This window comes from Stenella coeruleoalba (assembly GCF_951394435.1).
Source record: "Stenella coeruleoalba genome assembly, chromosome: 8".
Lineage (NCBI taxonomy): Eukaryota > Metazoa > Chordata > Mammalia > Artiodactyla > Delphinidae > Stenella > Stenella coeruleoalba.
This window is the reverse complement of record NC_137154.1, coordinates 34,746,719-34,761,289: the sequence shown is the minus strand read 5'-3', so window position 1 is coordinate 34,761,289 and position 14,571 is coordinate 34,746,719. Positions and strand designations below refer to the sequence as shown.

The following is a 14,571-nucleotide window of genomic DNA, read 5'->3' as shown; positions in this document are numbered from 1 at the left end:
TGATGTCAGTTTTAACTTCTCCTTTTTCATTTCTAATTCTATTGATTTGAGCCCTTTCCCTCTTTTTCTTGATGAGTCTTGCTAAACGTTTATCAATTTTGTTTATCTTTTCCAAGAGCCAGCTTTTAGTTTCATTGATCTTTTCCAATGTTTTCTTCACCTCTATTTCATTAATTTCTGCTCTGATCTTATGATTTCTTTGCTTCTACTAACTTTCACTCTTGTTTGTTCTTCTTTCTGTACTTGCTTTAGGTGTAAGGTTAGGTTGTTTGAGATTTTTCTTGTTTCCTGAGGTAAGATTGTGTTGCTATAAACTTCCCTCTCAGATCTGTTTTTGCTGCATCCCATAGGTTTTGGGTAGTCATGTTTTCATTGTCGTCATTTTTCTGTAGGTATTTTTTGATTTCCTCTTTGATTTCTTCAGTGATCCATTGGTTGCTTCATAACATATTTTTTAACCTCCACGTGTTTGTGCTTTTTTTTTCCTATACTTGATTTCTAATCTCATAGCATCATGGTCAGAAAAGATGCTTGATATGTCATTTTTCTTAAATTTTACCAAGGCTTGATTTGTGGCCTAAGATGTGATCTATCCTGGAGAATGTTCCATGTGCACTTGAGAGGAAAGTGTATTCTGCTGCTTTCAGGTGGAGTGTTCTATAAATTAAGTCCATCTGTTCTAATGTGTCATTTAAGGCCTATGTTTCCTTATTGATTTTCTGTCTGGATGACCTGTCCATTGATGCAAGTGGGGTGTTAAAGCCCCGCCCATTATTGTGTTACTGTGGCTTTCTCCTTTTAGCATTTGCCTTGTATATTGAGGTGCTCCTATGCTGGGTGTATATATATTTACAATTGTTCTATCTTCTTCTTGGATTGCTCCCTTGATCATTATGTACTGTCCTTCCTTGTCTCTTATAACATTCTTTATTTTAAAGTCTATTTTCTCTGATATGAATATTGCTACTCCAGCTTTCTTTTGATTTTCATTTGCATGGAATATCTTTTTCCATCCCCTCATTTTCAGTCTGTATGTGTCCCTAGGTCTGAAGTGGGTCTCTTGTAGACAGCATATATACAGGTCTTGTTTTTGTATCCATTCAGCCAGTCTATGTCTTTTTGTTGGAGCATTTAATCCATTTACAATTAAGGTAATCACCAATAAAAGGTATGTTTATATTGCCATTTTGTTAATTGTTTTATTTTTGTAGGTCTTTTTTCTTCCCTTCCTCTTTCGTTGTCTTCTCTTGAGATTTGATGACTATATTCAGTGTTGTGTTTGGATCACATTTTCTTTTGTGGGTGTGTATCTATTGTAGATTTTTGATTTGTGGTTCCCATGAGGTTTTGATATAGCAGTCTATACATATATACAAAATTTTTTAAATTTGCTGGTCTCTTAATTTTGAATGCATTTCTAATATCCTGCATTTGTACTCTCCTCCTCATACGATTTTTGGTTTTGATATCAGATTCACGTGTGGACGATTTCCTACCTTTTCTTTATGTTTGACATTTCCAGTGAGCTTTCCCATTCGTAATTTTCTTGGTTCCACTTGTGGTCTTTTCTATTCTGCTTAGTGAAGTTCCTTTAGCGTTTGTTGTAAAGCTGGTTGGTGGCACTCAATTCTCTTAGCTTTTGCTTGACTGTAAAGCTTTCGATTTCTCTGTCAAATCTGAATGAGAGCCTTACAGGGTAGAGTATGCTTTGTTATAGTTTTTTCCTTTTCATCACTTTAAATATTCCATGTCACTCCCTTCTGGCCTGCAGAGTTTCTGCTGAAAAATCAGCTGATAACCTACAAGGGAACTCCATAAGGTTATTTGTTTCTTTTCCCTTGTTGCTTTTAATATTTTTTCTTTGTCTTTTATTTTTGTCAGTTTAATATGTCTCTCGGCATGTTCTGCCTTGCATTTATCTTGTATGGGAATCCCTGTGCTTCCTGGATTTGTGCATTTTTTCCTGGTGGAGGGGACTAGTGCCTGCCCACTCATGGGTGTAGCTGTGTCTTCTCCCTCTGGTAAGCAGGGCCATGTCAAGGGGTGTGTTTAAAGGTGGCTCAGGAAGACTTTAAGCAGCTTGTCTACTGATGGCTGGGGCTGTGTTCTCACCCTGTTGGTTGTTTGGACAGAGGCATCCCAGCACTGAAGCCTAAGGGCTGTTGGGTGGGGCCCAGTCTTGGCATCAAAATGGCGGCCCTTAGGGTAGGTCATGCCAATGAATACTCACTAGTAACTCTGCCATCAGTGTCCCTGTAGTGAGTCACAGCCACCTCCTACCTCTATAGGAGTCCTTCCAAGTCCAGCAGGTAGGTCTGGCCCAGGCTCCTACGAAGTTACTGCTTTTTCCCCTGGGTCCCAGTGCACATCATGCACCCTCCAAGAGTGAAGTTTGTTTCCCCCAGTCCTGTAGATTTCCTGTGATCCGCCCTGCTGGCCTTCAAAGCCAAATGCTCTAGGGGCTCCTCCTCCTGATGCCAGACCCCCAGACTGGGGATCCTGATGTGGGGCTCAGAACTTTCACTCCTGCAGGAGAACTGTGTTATAATTATTTTCTGGTTTGGGGAGTTGCCCACCTGGCGGCTATGGGATTTGATTGTATTGTGGGTACACGCCTCCTACCATCTTGTTGTGGTTTTGTCTTTGGAAGTAGAGTATGTTTTTTGGTAGGTTCCAGGCTTTTTTTGTCGATGGTTGTTTACCAGTTAGTTGTGATTTTGGTGTTTTCATGAGAGGAGGTGAGCGCAGGTCCTTCTGCTCCGCCATCTTGTCCCGGAATACTTCACCTTGTACTTTTGTTATAAAGATGGCTCCGTTCCTTAACAGTCATGAATCAACCTCTGCTAGCTATAAACTTTTCTTCTGCAGCTTCCTCACCTCTCTCTCAGCCTCCACAGAACTGAAAAGAGTTAGGGCCTTGGTCTGGAGTAGGCTTTGGCTTAAGGCAATGTTGTGGCTGGTTTGATCTTCTATCCAGACCACTAAAACTTTCTCCACATCAGCAATAAGACTTTCACTTTCTTATCATTCGTCTGTTACTGGAGTAGCACTTTCAATTTCCTTCAAGAGCATTTACAACTTCTGTTTGGCACAAGAGGTCTCCCTTTTGGTCTGTCTTGGTTTGTGACACAGCATACCATCCTCATTAACCTCATTCACTTCTAGCTTTTGATTTAAAGTGAGAGATGTATGACTCTTCACTTGAATGCTTAGAGTCCATTGTAGGGTTATAAATTAGCCTAATTTCAATACTGTGTCTCAGGAAATAACAGGGAGGGCAGAGGACAAGGAGAAAGGCAGGGAACTGGTGGTTGGCTTTGCAGTCAAACGACACACATTTATTAAGTTCACTCTCTTTTTTAGGCACAGTTTATGGCACGCTAAAACAATTACAATACCAACATCAAAGATCACTGATCGGGACTTCCCCGGTGGTGCCTGCCAATGCAGGGGACACAGGTTAGAGCCCTGGTCCAGGAGGATCGCACATGCCACAGAGCAACTGGGCTCTGTGCCACAGCTACTGAGGCCTGCACGCCTGGAGCCCATGCTCTGCCACAAGAGAGGCCACTGTAGTGAGAGGCCCATGCACTGCAACAAAGAGTAGCCCCCACTTGCAACAACTAGGGAAAGCCTACACACAGCAACAAAGACTCAATGCAGCCAAAAATAAATAAAATATTAAAATTACAACAAAAAAATCACTGATCACAGATCACCATACCGAACAGTAATAAAGAAAAAGTTTGATTTGTGAGAATTACTAAAATGTGACAAAGTGAGCAAATGACATTGGAAAAATGTCACCAATAGACCTGTTCTACACAGTTGCCACAAACCTTCAATTTGTAAGAAATGCAGTCTGTGAAGCACAATAAAGCAAAATGAAGTAAAACAAGGTATGCCTTTAGTTTCCAGAAGATTCTAATGCTAATGGTCAGACGACTCCACTTTGAGAACCATTGCCCCAAGAATCCTTCTGTTCTGAGTGTGTGTGAAATCCTTTTATCCTACCTCCCAGTCTCTTCATAATACAAGGAAGCAGTAGAGTAGAAAGTGATTCTTACAAAACTCCAGATTGGGGTCTAGTTCCTGTTTTATTATTAATTTGCCATGTGGAAAAGTCATTTCCCCTCTCTGGACCAGAATTCCTCTTGATTAAAATGAGTCCGTTGGATTAAGTGACTGCTAAAAGTTTTCTACACCAGTTGCAAATTAGAGGGGACTTAAAAAAAAATAATAATCGTTTGTGGGGTATAACCTGAAGGCAAAATTTATTATTTTGTGAAAAGATTGAATATTACTTCCCAATAAATTTGTATGTGAGAAGGTAAAACAAATGGGTCTAGAGTACCACTACTAATTTTATACTTCATATTTGGGATCAAACAACTTCTTTAAAGGGCAAGATAGGTGTTGCACACTGTAAGATCTGTCTCACTTACTCAACTTTACTGTTGAGTGAGAATCAGGTGACCAGCTGAATTTGGACTGTGGGCATCAGCTTGCCAAACCTGTTTTATGTTATTATTCAATTTATATAAGTAATCCTACCTAAGTCTACTTCCTTAAGAAATTTGAAACTATGGAAAAAAAAGGAATAGTGATATTATGCAATAAGGAGTAAAGTTTCAATGTATTGACTATTCAGTAATAGAATGTGTAATTTACAGTATAAAGTATAATTTTTATGATACAGTAAGAATATGCCAGGAAAGTATATGTCCCTGGTATTTAAAATTCAGTAGCAATTTAAATATTACAATACTTACTGCTTATAGCTGAAATTTCATTATAAAATTGCATAAAAGCATTTAGGTTCTATGACAAAAGGGTGTGAAAATACATCTTTGTCATGGAAGTTGTCATTGTCCTGACCACCCAAGCTAGGATAGAGGTCAAGCTCTAGGAATAAACCCACAAATCTATGGCAAGTAGTATTACTCGCCATTAGTGGGCTCCATTCTCTTGCCAAATTTCAATTCCAGTGTGGTTGTGCTCTGTGAGCTGATGTTTTATAATGACATTCTCATTGAATTAAATAAGGCCACCTGTGACATGTTTATTATTGAAAATTATTTTCTTGACAGTTAATAAAGATCAGAGCAGAAATAGAGACAGAAAAACAACAGAAAATATAAACCAAATTAAGAGTCAGTTCATTGCAAGGGAAAAAGGAGAAAGGACTCCAGTCAACAAAAGTATACATGGAAAAGGAAACATTACAACTGATACCACAGAAATTCAAAGGATCATAAGAGGCTACTTTGAACACCTTTACTTCAGCAAACTGGAAAACTTAGAAGAAATGGAAAGATTTTTAAAAACATAACTTACTAACACTGATTCAAGACTGAATAAACAGATTACTAGTAAGGAGACTGAATCAGTAATGAAAAAATCTCACAACAAAGAAGGCTTCACTGGTGAATTTTAAAGAATTGAGGAGGAGATCAAGATGGGGAAGGATGAGGATCTGACCTCCCCCGATGAACACATCCAAAATACATATGTACATGGAGCAATTCTCACTGAAAACAAACGAGACTGGCAGAAAGACTTTTCTACAACCAAGGCTGTAAAAGATCCACATGGACTCTGGAAGGGAGGAGAAGCCATCAGGACAGGACCTGTGCGCCTAAGAGGGGACAGAGAAGAGGAGGGAGCTACCATGGGTTCAGAGAGCATCCCTGGTGAGTAAGGGGTTTGAACCACATATGGGGCAGCCTGCCCTGGGGTCTAAAACTGGGAAGACAAGTCCCCTTAGCTGGTTTGAATACCAGTGGGACTTAGAACCCCAAATTCAACTTGTGAAGATTACTCCCAGGAAGGAAGGAAGCAGATTGAAACTTCATGGGGGCTCTGGCCAGCTTCCTACTACCACCCCAGCACATGCCTCAACACACTGAGCACCCAAGCAGGCCCCTATAGCCCTGGATAAGCTCCCCACTATGGCACAGGCTGTTGTTGCCAAGGAGGGTGGGCACTTGGCTCGAACTTAGCACTTCATCTGCGTGGGGCAAGTGTGGCCATTGCTGGTGCTTTTTGAAGCTGTGGATTGGGAGCTGTGTGAAACTCTGGGGCGCCTGGACCATCACAGCACATACCCTGGCCTGCACCAGATACCTGCTCCAGCCCTTCTTTCTCCAGCACTGTTCCCCTCTGGGGCCAAGGTGCTATTGCTGGGAGAGGGGAGGGCACACACTTGGAACAGAATAACCTCAGACCTGACTTTCAAGGCTTCTGCTACAGCACCTTGGGCCCCAACCTCATCCCTGGAGGAGGGTGACAACCACTGAGCATGGGAGAAGCTCCAGCTCACACCTAGCTCTGGCTCTAGACATTCCAGTTCCTGCCCCCTCTCCCACCAAGGTGATAGCTGCCAACACACCCTGGGGGAAGATGTGACCTGTATTCACCTCAGATCCAGCTTTCCCACCAAAGCCACTTCACAAATGCAGACTTAATAGGAATGCTCCAATAGAAGGACACTGTTTCAAGACTGGGATGGGTAACTGTTTCACCTACTTTCATAGAGACAGAAAGTTAAGCAAAATGAGAAGACAAAATGAGAAAGAACAAGAAAAAATAAATAATGTAAAAAACATTATTGTAAAAAACAAATAATTTACCAGTTAAAGATTTCAAAGAATCAGTAATAAGAATGCTAACTGAACTTGGAAAAAAATAAATGAAGGAACTAGAAAATATAAAAAAGAACCCATCAGAGTTGAAGAGTAACTGAAATAAAAGCACACTAGAAGGAATTACCAGCAGACTAGGCAATAGAGAACTCACAAGTGATCTGGAAGATAGAATAATGGAAATCTCCCAATTAGAAGAGCAAAAAGAAAAACAATTTTAAAATATGAGGACATTTTAAGGGACCCTCAGAGACAACATTAAGCCTGCTAACATTTGCATTATAAGGGTCTCAGAAGGAGAAGAGAGAAATGGGTAAAAAATGTATCTGATGAACTTATGGCTGAAAACTTCCCAATCCTGAAGAAGGAAACAGATACCCAGGTACAGGAAGCACAGAGAGTCCTAAACAATATGAACTCAAAGAGACAAATCCAAATTAAAATTGCAAAATTTAAAGATAAAGAGAAAATTCTGAAGGCCATTAGCTGATTTTTCTGTAGAAACGTTGTAGGCCAGAAGGGAGTGGCATGATATACTTAAAGGGAAAGCCTTGCAACTTAGGATACTCTACCATGTGATCTACATGCTAAGCCAAAAACCTGGTCTCAACAAATGTAACAGGATAGAAATTATATCAAGCATTTTTTCTGACCACAATGGTATAAAACTGGAAATCAATTATAGGAGGAAAAAAATGGGAAAAACACAAACACATGGAGACTAATAAACATGCTACTAAAAAATAAAAATAAAAAATGGGTCAATGAAGAACCCAAAGGGGAGATCAGAAAATACCTGGAGACAAATGAAAATGGAAACACAATTTTTCAAAATCTATGAAATCCAACAAAAGGAGTTCTAAGAGGGAAGTTTATAGCAATACAGGCCTACCTCAAGAAATAAGTCTCAAACAACCTAACGTACCACCTAAAGGAATTAGAAGAACACATAAATCCCAAAGTCAGCAGAAAAGATGAAATAATATCAGAGAGGAAATAGAGACCAGAAGAAAATAGAAAAGATTAAACAAACAGCTGGATTTTTAAAAGATAAAATTGAAAATTCTTTAGCCAGACTCATCAAGAAAAACGATAGGACCCAAGTAAACAAAATATGAATGAGGAGAAATTAACAACGAATATTACAGAGATACAAAAAAATCATAAGCGAATACTATGAGCAGTTATATGCCATCAAATCTGAATACCCAGAAGAAATGGAAAAATTTCTGAAACATACAGCCTGCCAAGACTGGATCCCAAAGAAATAGGCAATCTGCATAGAATGAGTACTAGTAGTGAAATTGAATTAATAATAATAATAAAAAACCTTCCAGCAAACAGAAGTCCAGGACTGGATGGCTTCACAGGGGAATTCTCCCAAAAATATAAAGAGATAATACCTATCTTTCTCAAACTATTTCAAAAATCGAAGAGGAGGGAACATTCCCAAATTCATTCTACAGGTCAGCATTACCCTGATACCAAAACCATACAGACACTACAAAAAAAGAAAATTACAGACCAATATCTCTGATAAATATAGATGCAAAAATTCAACAATATATTAGCAAACCAAATTTAACAATATATAAAAAGGATCCACACCATGATCAAGTGGGATTTATTTCAGGGATGCAACAATGGTCCATTATTTGCAAAATGAATGTGATACACTTCATTAACAAAAGAAATGACAAAAAATCTTTTTATCAAATGATCATCTCAGTAGACACATAAAAAGCATTTGACAAAATTCAACAGCCATTCATGATAAAAGCTCTCATCAATGTTGGTAAACAGGAAACATAGCTTACAAAAATAAGGACCATTTATGACAAACCCACAGTTAACATCATACTCAATGGTGAAGAGTTTAAAGCTTTTCCTCTGAAATCAGAAACAAGATAAGGATGCCCACATTCACCATTTCTATTTAACATAGTAATGGAAGTCCTAGACACAGCAATCAGATAAGGAAATGAAATAAAAGACATCCAAACTGGAAGGGAAAAAGAAGTAAAACTGCCACTATCTGCAGATGAAGTGATACTACATTAAAAAATCCTAAAGTCTCGGCCAAAAAAATTAAGTAAATGAATTCAGTATATGTGCAGGATACAAAATTAATATACAGAAACCTGTTGCTTTGTATACACTAAGAATGAATTAATAGAGAGATCAAGAAAGCAGTCCTGTTAAAGTCACATCAAAAAGAATAAACTACATAAAAGTAAACTTAACCAAGAAGTTAAAGACCAATACTCTGAAAACTATGAGACATTGATAAAGGAATTGAAGATGAAACAGAAAAATGGAAAGATATCTCTTGTTCTTGGATTGAAAGAATTAACAATCTATTGACCAGAGACGTGTCAGTAAGTTTTTTAGAGGGTGATACAATTCACATCACCGTGCAAAGTTGTTGGAGCTTAAAATTGACCAAGGGTTCATTATACAACTTATGGTTGTCATTATCATTCATATTTTTCTCCATTAGGTTTTTGTTCCAACCTACCTTGTGTATATTATAAACGCCACTTTATTACCATAAAATTTTCAAAAATGACACATCACGAAACTTTGAAGAAGAAATTTTCAGTAAATTTTATGCAGATACTTTCTCTGATTATCTGAGTGACATAAATACTAGTGTCACCGAAGATGACAGTTCTTCAGAATATAGTTCTGATTCAGACAGTGTGCATATTAGACCAACAAAAAGATGAAAAAACCTCAGTGACTGATTCTGATATGGAAAGTGAAAATGAAACTCACGGTTCTGGAGAATGCTCCTTTGCTTCTAGAGTGGATTGAAGACAACATTTCATGAAAATTAGAAGACTTTACAGGTATGTCAGGTGTAACTATTGAATGTAATTACCCACAAAGTGTTAGTGAAATAACAGAATTAATTTTCAGTAACAACTTTTTCGAGTTGGTAGCTTCTCAAACAAACTTGTATCACCAACAGAATGAAAAATCATATAAAAAGTATGATAAGGCTTTTAAAATGGACTGATGTAACCAATAGTGACATGAAGAGGTTTCTTAGATTAATAAGTTTGATGGGACAGATAAGAAAATCACACTGGAAAGAATATTGGTCTACTGATCCTTACTGAAACACCTATCTTACCAAAGATTATGATGAGAAGAAGGTTTGAACAAATAATGACATTTCTTCACTTTAATGATAACTCAGAAACTCTACTTCCTGCAGACAGGATTTCAAAAGTTAAACCTCTTTTGGATTATTTTCTACCAAAATTTCAGTTGCTCTATATACCCAAACAAGAGCCATCAATTGAGGAGGCAATGCTAAAGTGGAGAGGACAACTCAGATTCAAAACCTATAATCCTGGAAGACTTACAAAATATGGAATTTTGGTCAGCATGGTTAGTGAAAGTGAAACTGGATACATATGCAACCTTGAAATTTATACAGGTGACGGAAAGAAACGGCAAGAAACAGTATTATCAGTCCTACACCCTTATCTGGGTTCATGGCACCATATTTACCAAGACAATTATTACAACAGTGTGTTCACATCTGAAATATTGTTGAAAAACAAAACCAGAGTTTGTGGGACTATAAGAGAGAATCAGGGTCTACCAAACCAATTAAAGGAGAAATCCAAAAATCTACAGTGAGGAGAAATGACATTCTTACAGACGGGAGAAGTGATTCTTCTTATATGGAAAGACAAGAGGCTAGTCTGCATAGTGACAACTATTCATGACACCTCCACAACATCTACAGGAAAGGAAGACAGGAGGACTGGCTATCACATAACTAAGTCCACTTGTATATTAGAGTATAATAAATATATGACAGGAGTTGATTGATCCGATCAATATCTGGCAAACTTCAATATCCTCCAGAAAACTCAAAAATCGTAATATAAAGTGGGTTTCTGAATAATTGCAGTTTATTCAATGCATTTAAAATTTATTGTAGCCTTAATGCACAGAATAAAATGACTTACAAACAATTTTTGTTAGCAGTACCGAGAGTATGGGTAACGGACCATTCTGGTGAATGTAGTGGTAGCCCTGCACCTGGTCCTTCTTGTGGAGTTTATAAAAGAGCCCCCCACAAAGATCCACCTTGTCAACTATCAGGTAAAATAAAAGAACATATTCTAGAGGAAATAATATCCACAGGACTAAAAAAAAAAAATGCTACCAGAAAGTGTAGACTCTGCTTTATCCAGGGGAAAGCGCAGTGAAACATGGTATATTTGCAATAGATGCTCTGTTCCCCTGCAGAGAGGTACCTGCTATATACTGCCTATAGCACTCTAACAAAATATTAGAATGGTTTAGTAAGACATGTACAAAGTTTCAAATAAATACGTAAGTGCAAAAAAAAGTTTTTGATATTTGCTCAAATGTTGTTTGATTTTGAGGTGTTTCAATATTCACTTATATCACAAACTGCCAGCCACAGGTGTTAGTTTCTGCAAAAACCTCCCAGGCAATAATGTGTTAATATTGTTAAGATGTCCATATTACTCAAAGCAATCTACAGCTTTAATGCAATCTCTATAAAAATACTCCATGACATATAATCCTAACATTGATTTGGAACCACAAAACACCCTGAATAGTAAAAGCACTCTTGAGAAAAAAGAACAGAACTTTGAGAAAACAGAAGAGAATTGGAGGTATCGTGCTCCCTGGCTATAGACTATACTGTGAAGCTACGGTATTCAAAAGAGTATAGTACTGGCACAAAAACAGACATATAGATCAATGGACCAGAACAGAGAGCCCAGAAATAAATTCACACACTTATGATCAATTAACCTACAACAAAAGAGGGAAGAATATACAATAGGGAAGAATATACAATAGAGAGAAAACAGTCTCTTCAAGAAGTGGTGCTGAGAAGACTGGACAGCTACATGAAAATAATGAACATTTCTTTACACCATATAGAAAAATTAAAAAATAGATTAAAGATGTAAATGTAAGACCTGAAACCACATAACTCCTAGAGGAAAACATAGGCAGAAAACTCTTTGACATAAAGTGTAGCAATATGTTTTTGCATCTCTCAACTCAGGAAAAGGAAACAAAAGCAAAAAAAAACCCAAACAAACAACAACAAAAAACCCCAACAAACAAATGGTACCTAAGTAAACTTAAAATCTTTTGTACAGCAAAGAAAACCATCAACAAAAAGAAAAGACTGTCTACAGAATGGGAGATATACTTGCAAATTATATACCTGATGATAGGTTAATATCCCAATTATATAAACTGCTCATACAACTCAATATCAGAAAAACAAACAACCCAATTAAAAAACATCAGAGGACCTGAATAGACATTTTTTCAAAGAAGACGTACAGATGGTCAACAGGCACATGAAAAGATACTCAATGTCTCTAATCAGAGAAGTACAAATCAAAACCACAAGGAGATATTACCTCACACCTGTCAGAATGGCTATCATCAAACAGACCACAAATAACATGTTTATGAGGATGTGGAGGAAAGGGAAAACCTAGTACTCTGTTGGTGGGAATGTAAATTGGTGCAGCCACTGTGGAAAACTGTGTGGAGGGGCCTGAAAAAACTAAAAATAGAACTACCATATGACCAGCAATTCCACTCCTGGGTATATATCTAAAGAAAATGAAAACACTAATTTGAAAAGATACATGCACCCCAATGTTCACAGCAGCATTACTTACACTAGCCAAGATATGGAAGCAACCTAAGTTTCCATCAACAAATGAATGGATAAAGAAAATGTGGTATATACAGACACATACAAACATATACACACAAGCACACATACAATGGAATATTGCTCAGCCATAAAAAAAGAATTAAATTTTGCCATTTGTAACAACATGGATGGACCTAGAGGGCATTATGCTTAGTGCAATAAGTCAGAGAAAGGTGGTATGTTATAACACATGTGGAATCTAAAAAATAAAGCAAGTGAATGAATATAACAACAACAACAACAACAAGGCTCAGATATAGACAACAAACCAGTGGTTACCAGTAGGAAGAAGGAAGAGGGGAGGGGCAAGATGATGGGAAGGGCAAGATAGGGGTAAGGGATTAAGAGTTAAAAGCTACTATTTGTAAAATAAATAAGATACAAGGATATATTGTACAACAAAGGGAATATAGCCAGTATTTTATAATGTCTTTCATGGAGTATAATCTATAAAAATATTGAAGAGTATAATCTATAAAAATATTGAATCTATTGTACACTTGAGATTAATAAAATGTAAATCAACTATGATTCAATTAAAATAAAGAATGAAGGAAGGAAGGAATGAAATAAGGAAAGAATAATTAACACCCATCCTTCTCAAAGTCTTCCCCAAAAAAACTGAAGAAGAGGGAACACTCCCTAAATCTTTTTCCAAGGCCAGCATTTTCCTTTTAACAAAACCAGGACAGGACCCTAGTAGAAAGAAAACTATAGGCCAATATCCCTGATGTGTATATATGCAAAAATTCTCAAAATACTAGCAAACCAAATTTGGCAGCACATTAAAGGAATCATTCACCATAACCACGTGGGATTATCCCTTGGATACCAGGATGGTTCAACATAGGCAAATCAATCAATGTGATACATCACGTTAAAATAATTAAAGACCCATATGAACATCTCAATAGAAGCAGAAAAACATCTGACAAAATTCAACATCTCTTCTTCATAATAAAAACTCTTAGCAAATTAGGCATGGAAGGAACATGCCTCAACATAATAAAGGCCATATATGACATAAGCCTCCAGCTAACATCATACTCGATATTAAAATGTTGCAAGCTTTTCCTCTAAGATCAGCAACAAGACAAGGGTGCTCACTCTCACCCTTCCTATCAACATGGTGCTAGAAGTCCTAGCTAGAGAAGTCAGGGTAAAAAAGCAATAATAGGTATCAGAACTGGAAAGGGAGAAGTACAATTGTCTCTATTTGCAGATGACATGATTTTGTATAGAGAAAATCCTAAGACTCAACCAAAATCTATGAGATCTAATAAAAAAATTCAGTAAATTTGCAAGATACAAAATTAACATACAAAAATCAGTCATGTTTCTATATACTAACAATGAATTTTCTGAAAAAGAAAGAAATTGATCCCATTTACAATAGCATCAAAAACAATAAAATACTTAGGAATAAATTTACCTAAGGAGGTGAAAGATCTCTACTCTGAAATCTACAAGACACTGATGAAAGAAATTAAAGAAGATAAAAATAAATGGAAACATATCCCATATCCATGAAATGAAAGAATTAATATTTTTAAAATGTCAGTACTACCAAAAGACATCTGTAGATTTAATGCAATTCCTATCAAGATTTCAATGGCAGTTTTTACAGAAGTGGAAAAAATACTCCTAAAATTTATATGGAACCTCAGAAGATCCAAATAACAAAGAAATACTGAGAAAGAAGAGCAAAGCAGTTGGCATCACACTTTCTCATTTCAAGCTATACTATTAAGCTATCATCATCAAAAGAGTATTACACAAGCATAAAAACAGACAAATGAACCACTGGAACAGGATCAAGAGCTCAGAAATAAAACCAAGCACATATGGTCAACTAATACTTGACAAGGGAGCCAAGAATACTCAATGGAGGAGAAAAAACATCTCTTCAATAAATGCTGCAGGGATAATTGAATATTCATATGTAAAAATAAAACTGCACCACTATTTTACACCATTCACAAAAATTCAAAATGGATTAAGATTTAAATGTAAGAACTTAAACCATGAAACACTTAGAAGAAAAAATAGGAATAAAGCTCCTTGTCATGGTAATGATTTTTTTATATGACACCTAAAGCACAAGCAACAAAATTTTTAAAATAAACAGTTTGGACTACATCAAGCTAAAAACTTCTGGACAGCTTAAGAAACCATCCTCAAAAT

The 14,571-nt window shown here is 36.9% G+C and overlaps 1 protein-coding gene across 4 annotated transcripts in view; it reads left to right on the top strand.

The window, feature by feature from the left end:
• NELL1 (neural EGFL like 1) overlaps positions 1-14,571 on the top strand; it is a gene marked incomplete at its 3' end in the record, with an annotated part of 862,435 nt that overhangs the window by 835,064 nt on the left and 12,800 nt on the right. Inside the window, exon 18 of one of the 4 annotated variants that reach the window (XM_079930800.1) lies at positions 3,364-3,545. The exons of the other annotated variants lie outside the window; for them this stretch is intronic. Within the exon in view, the coding sequence (XP_079786926.1) occupies positions 3,364-3,384 (21 nt within the window). Of the gene's footprint in view, positions 1-3,363; positions 3,546-14,571 lie in introns of those variants that run through there. 4 annotated transcript variants of the gene reach the window in all.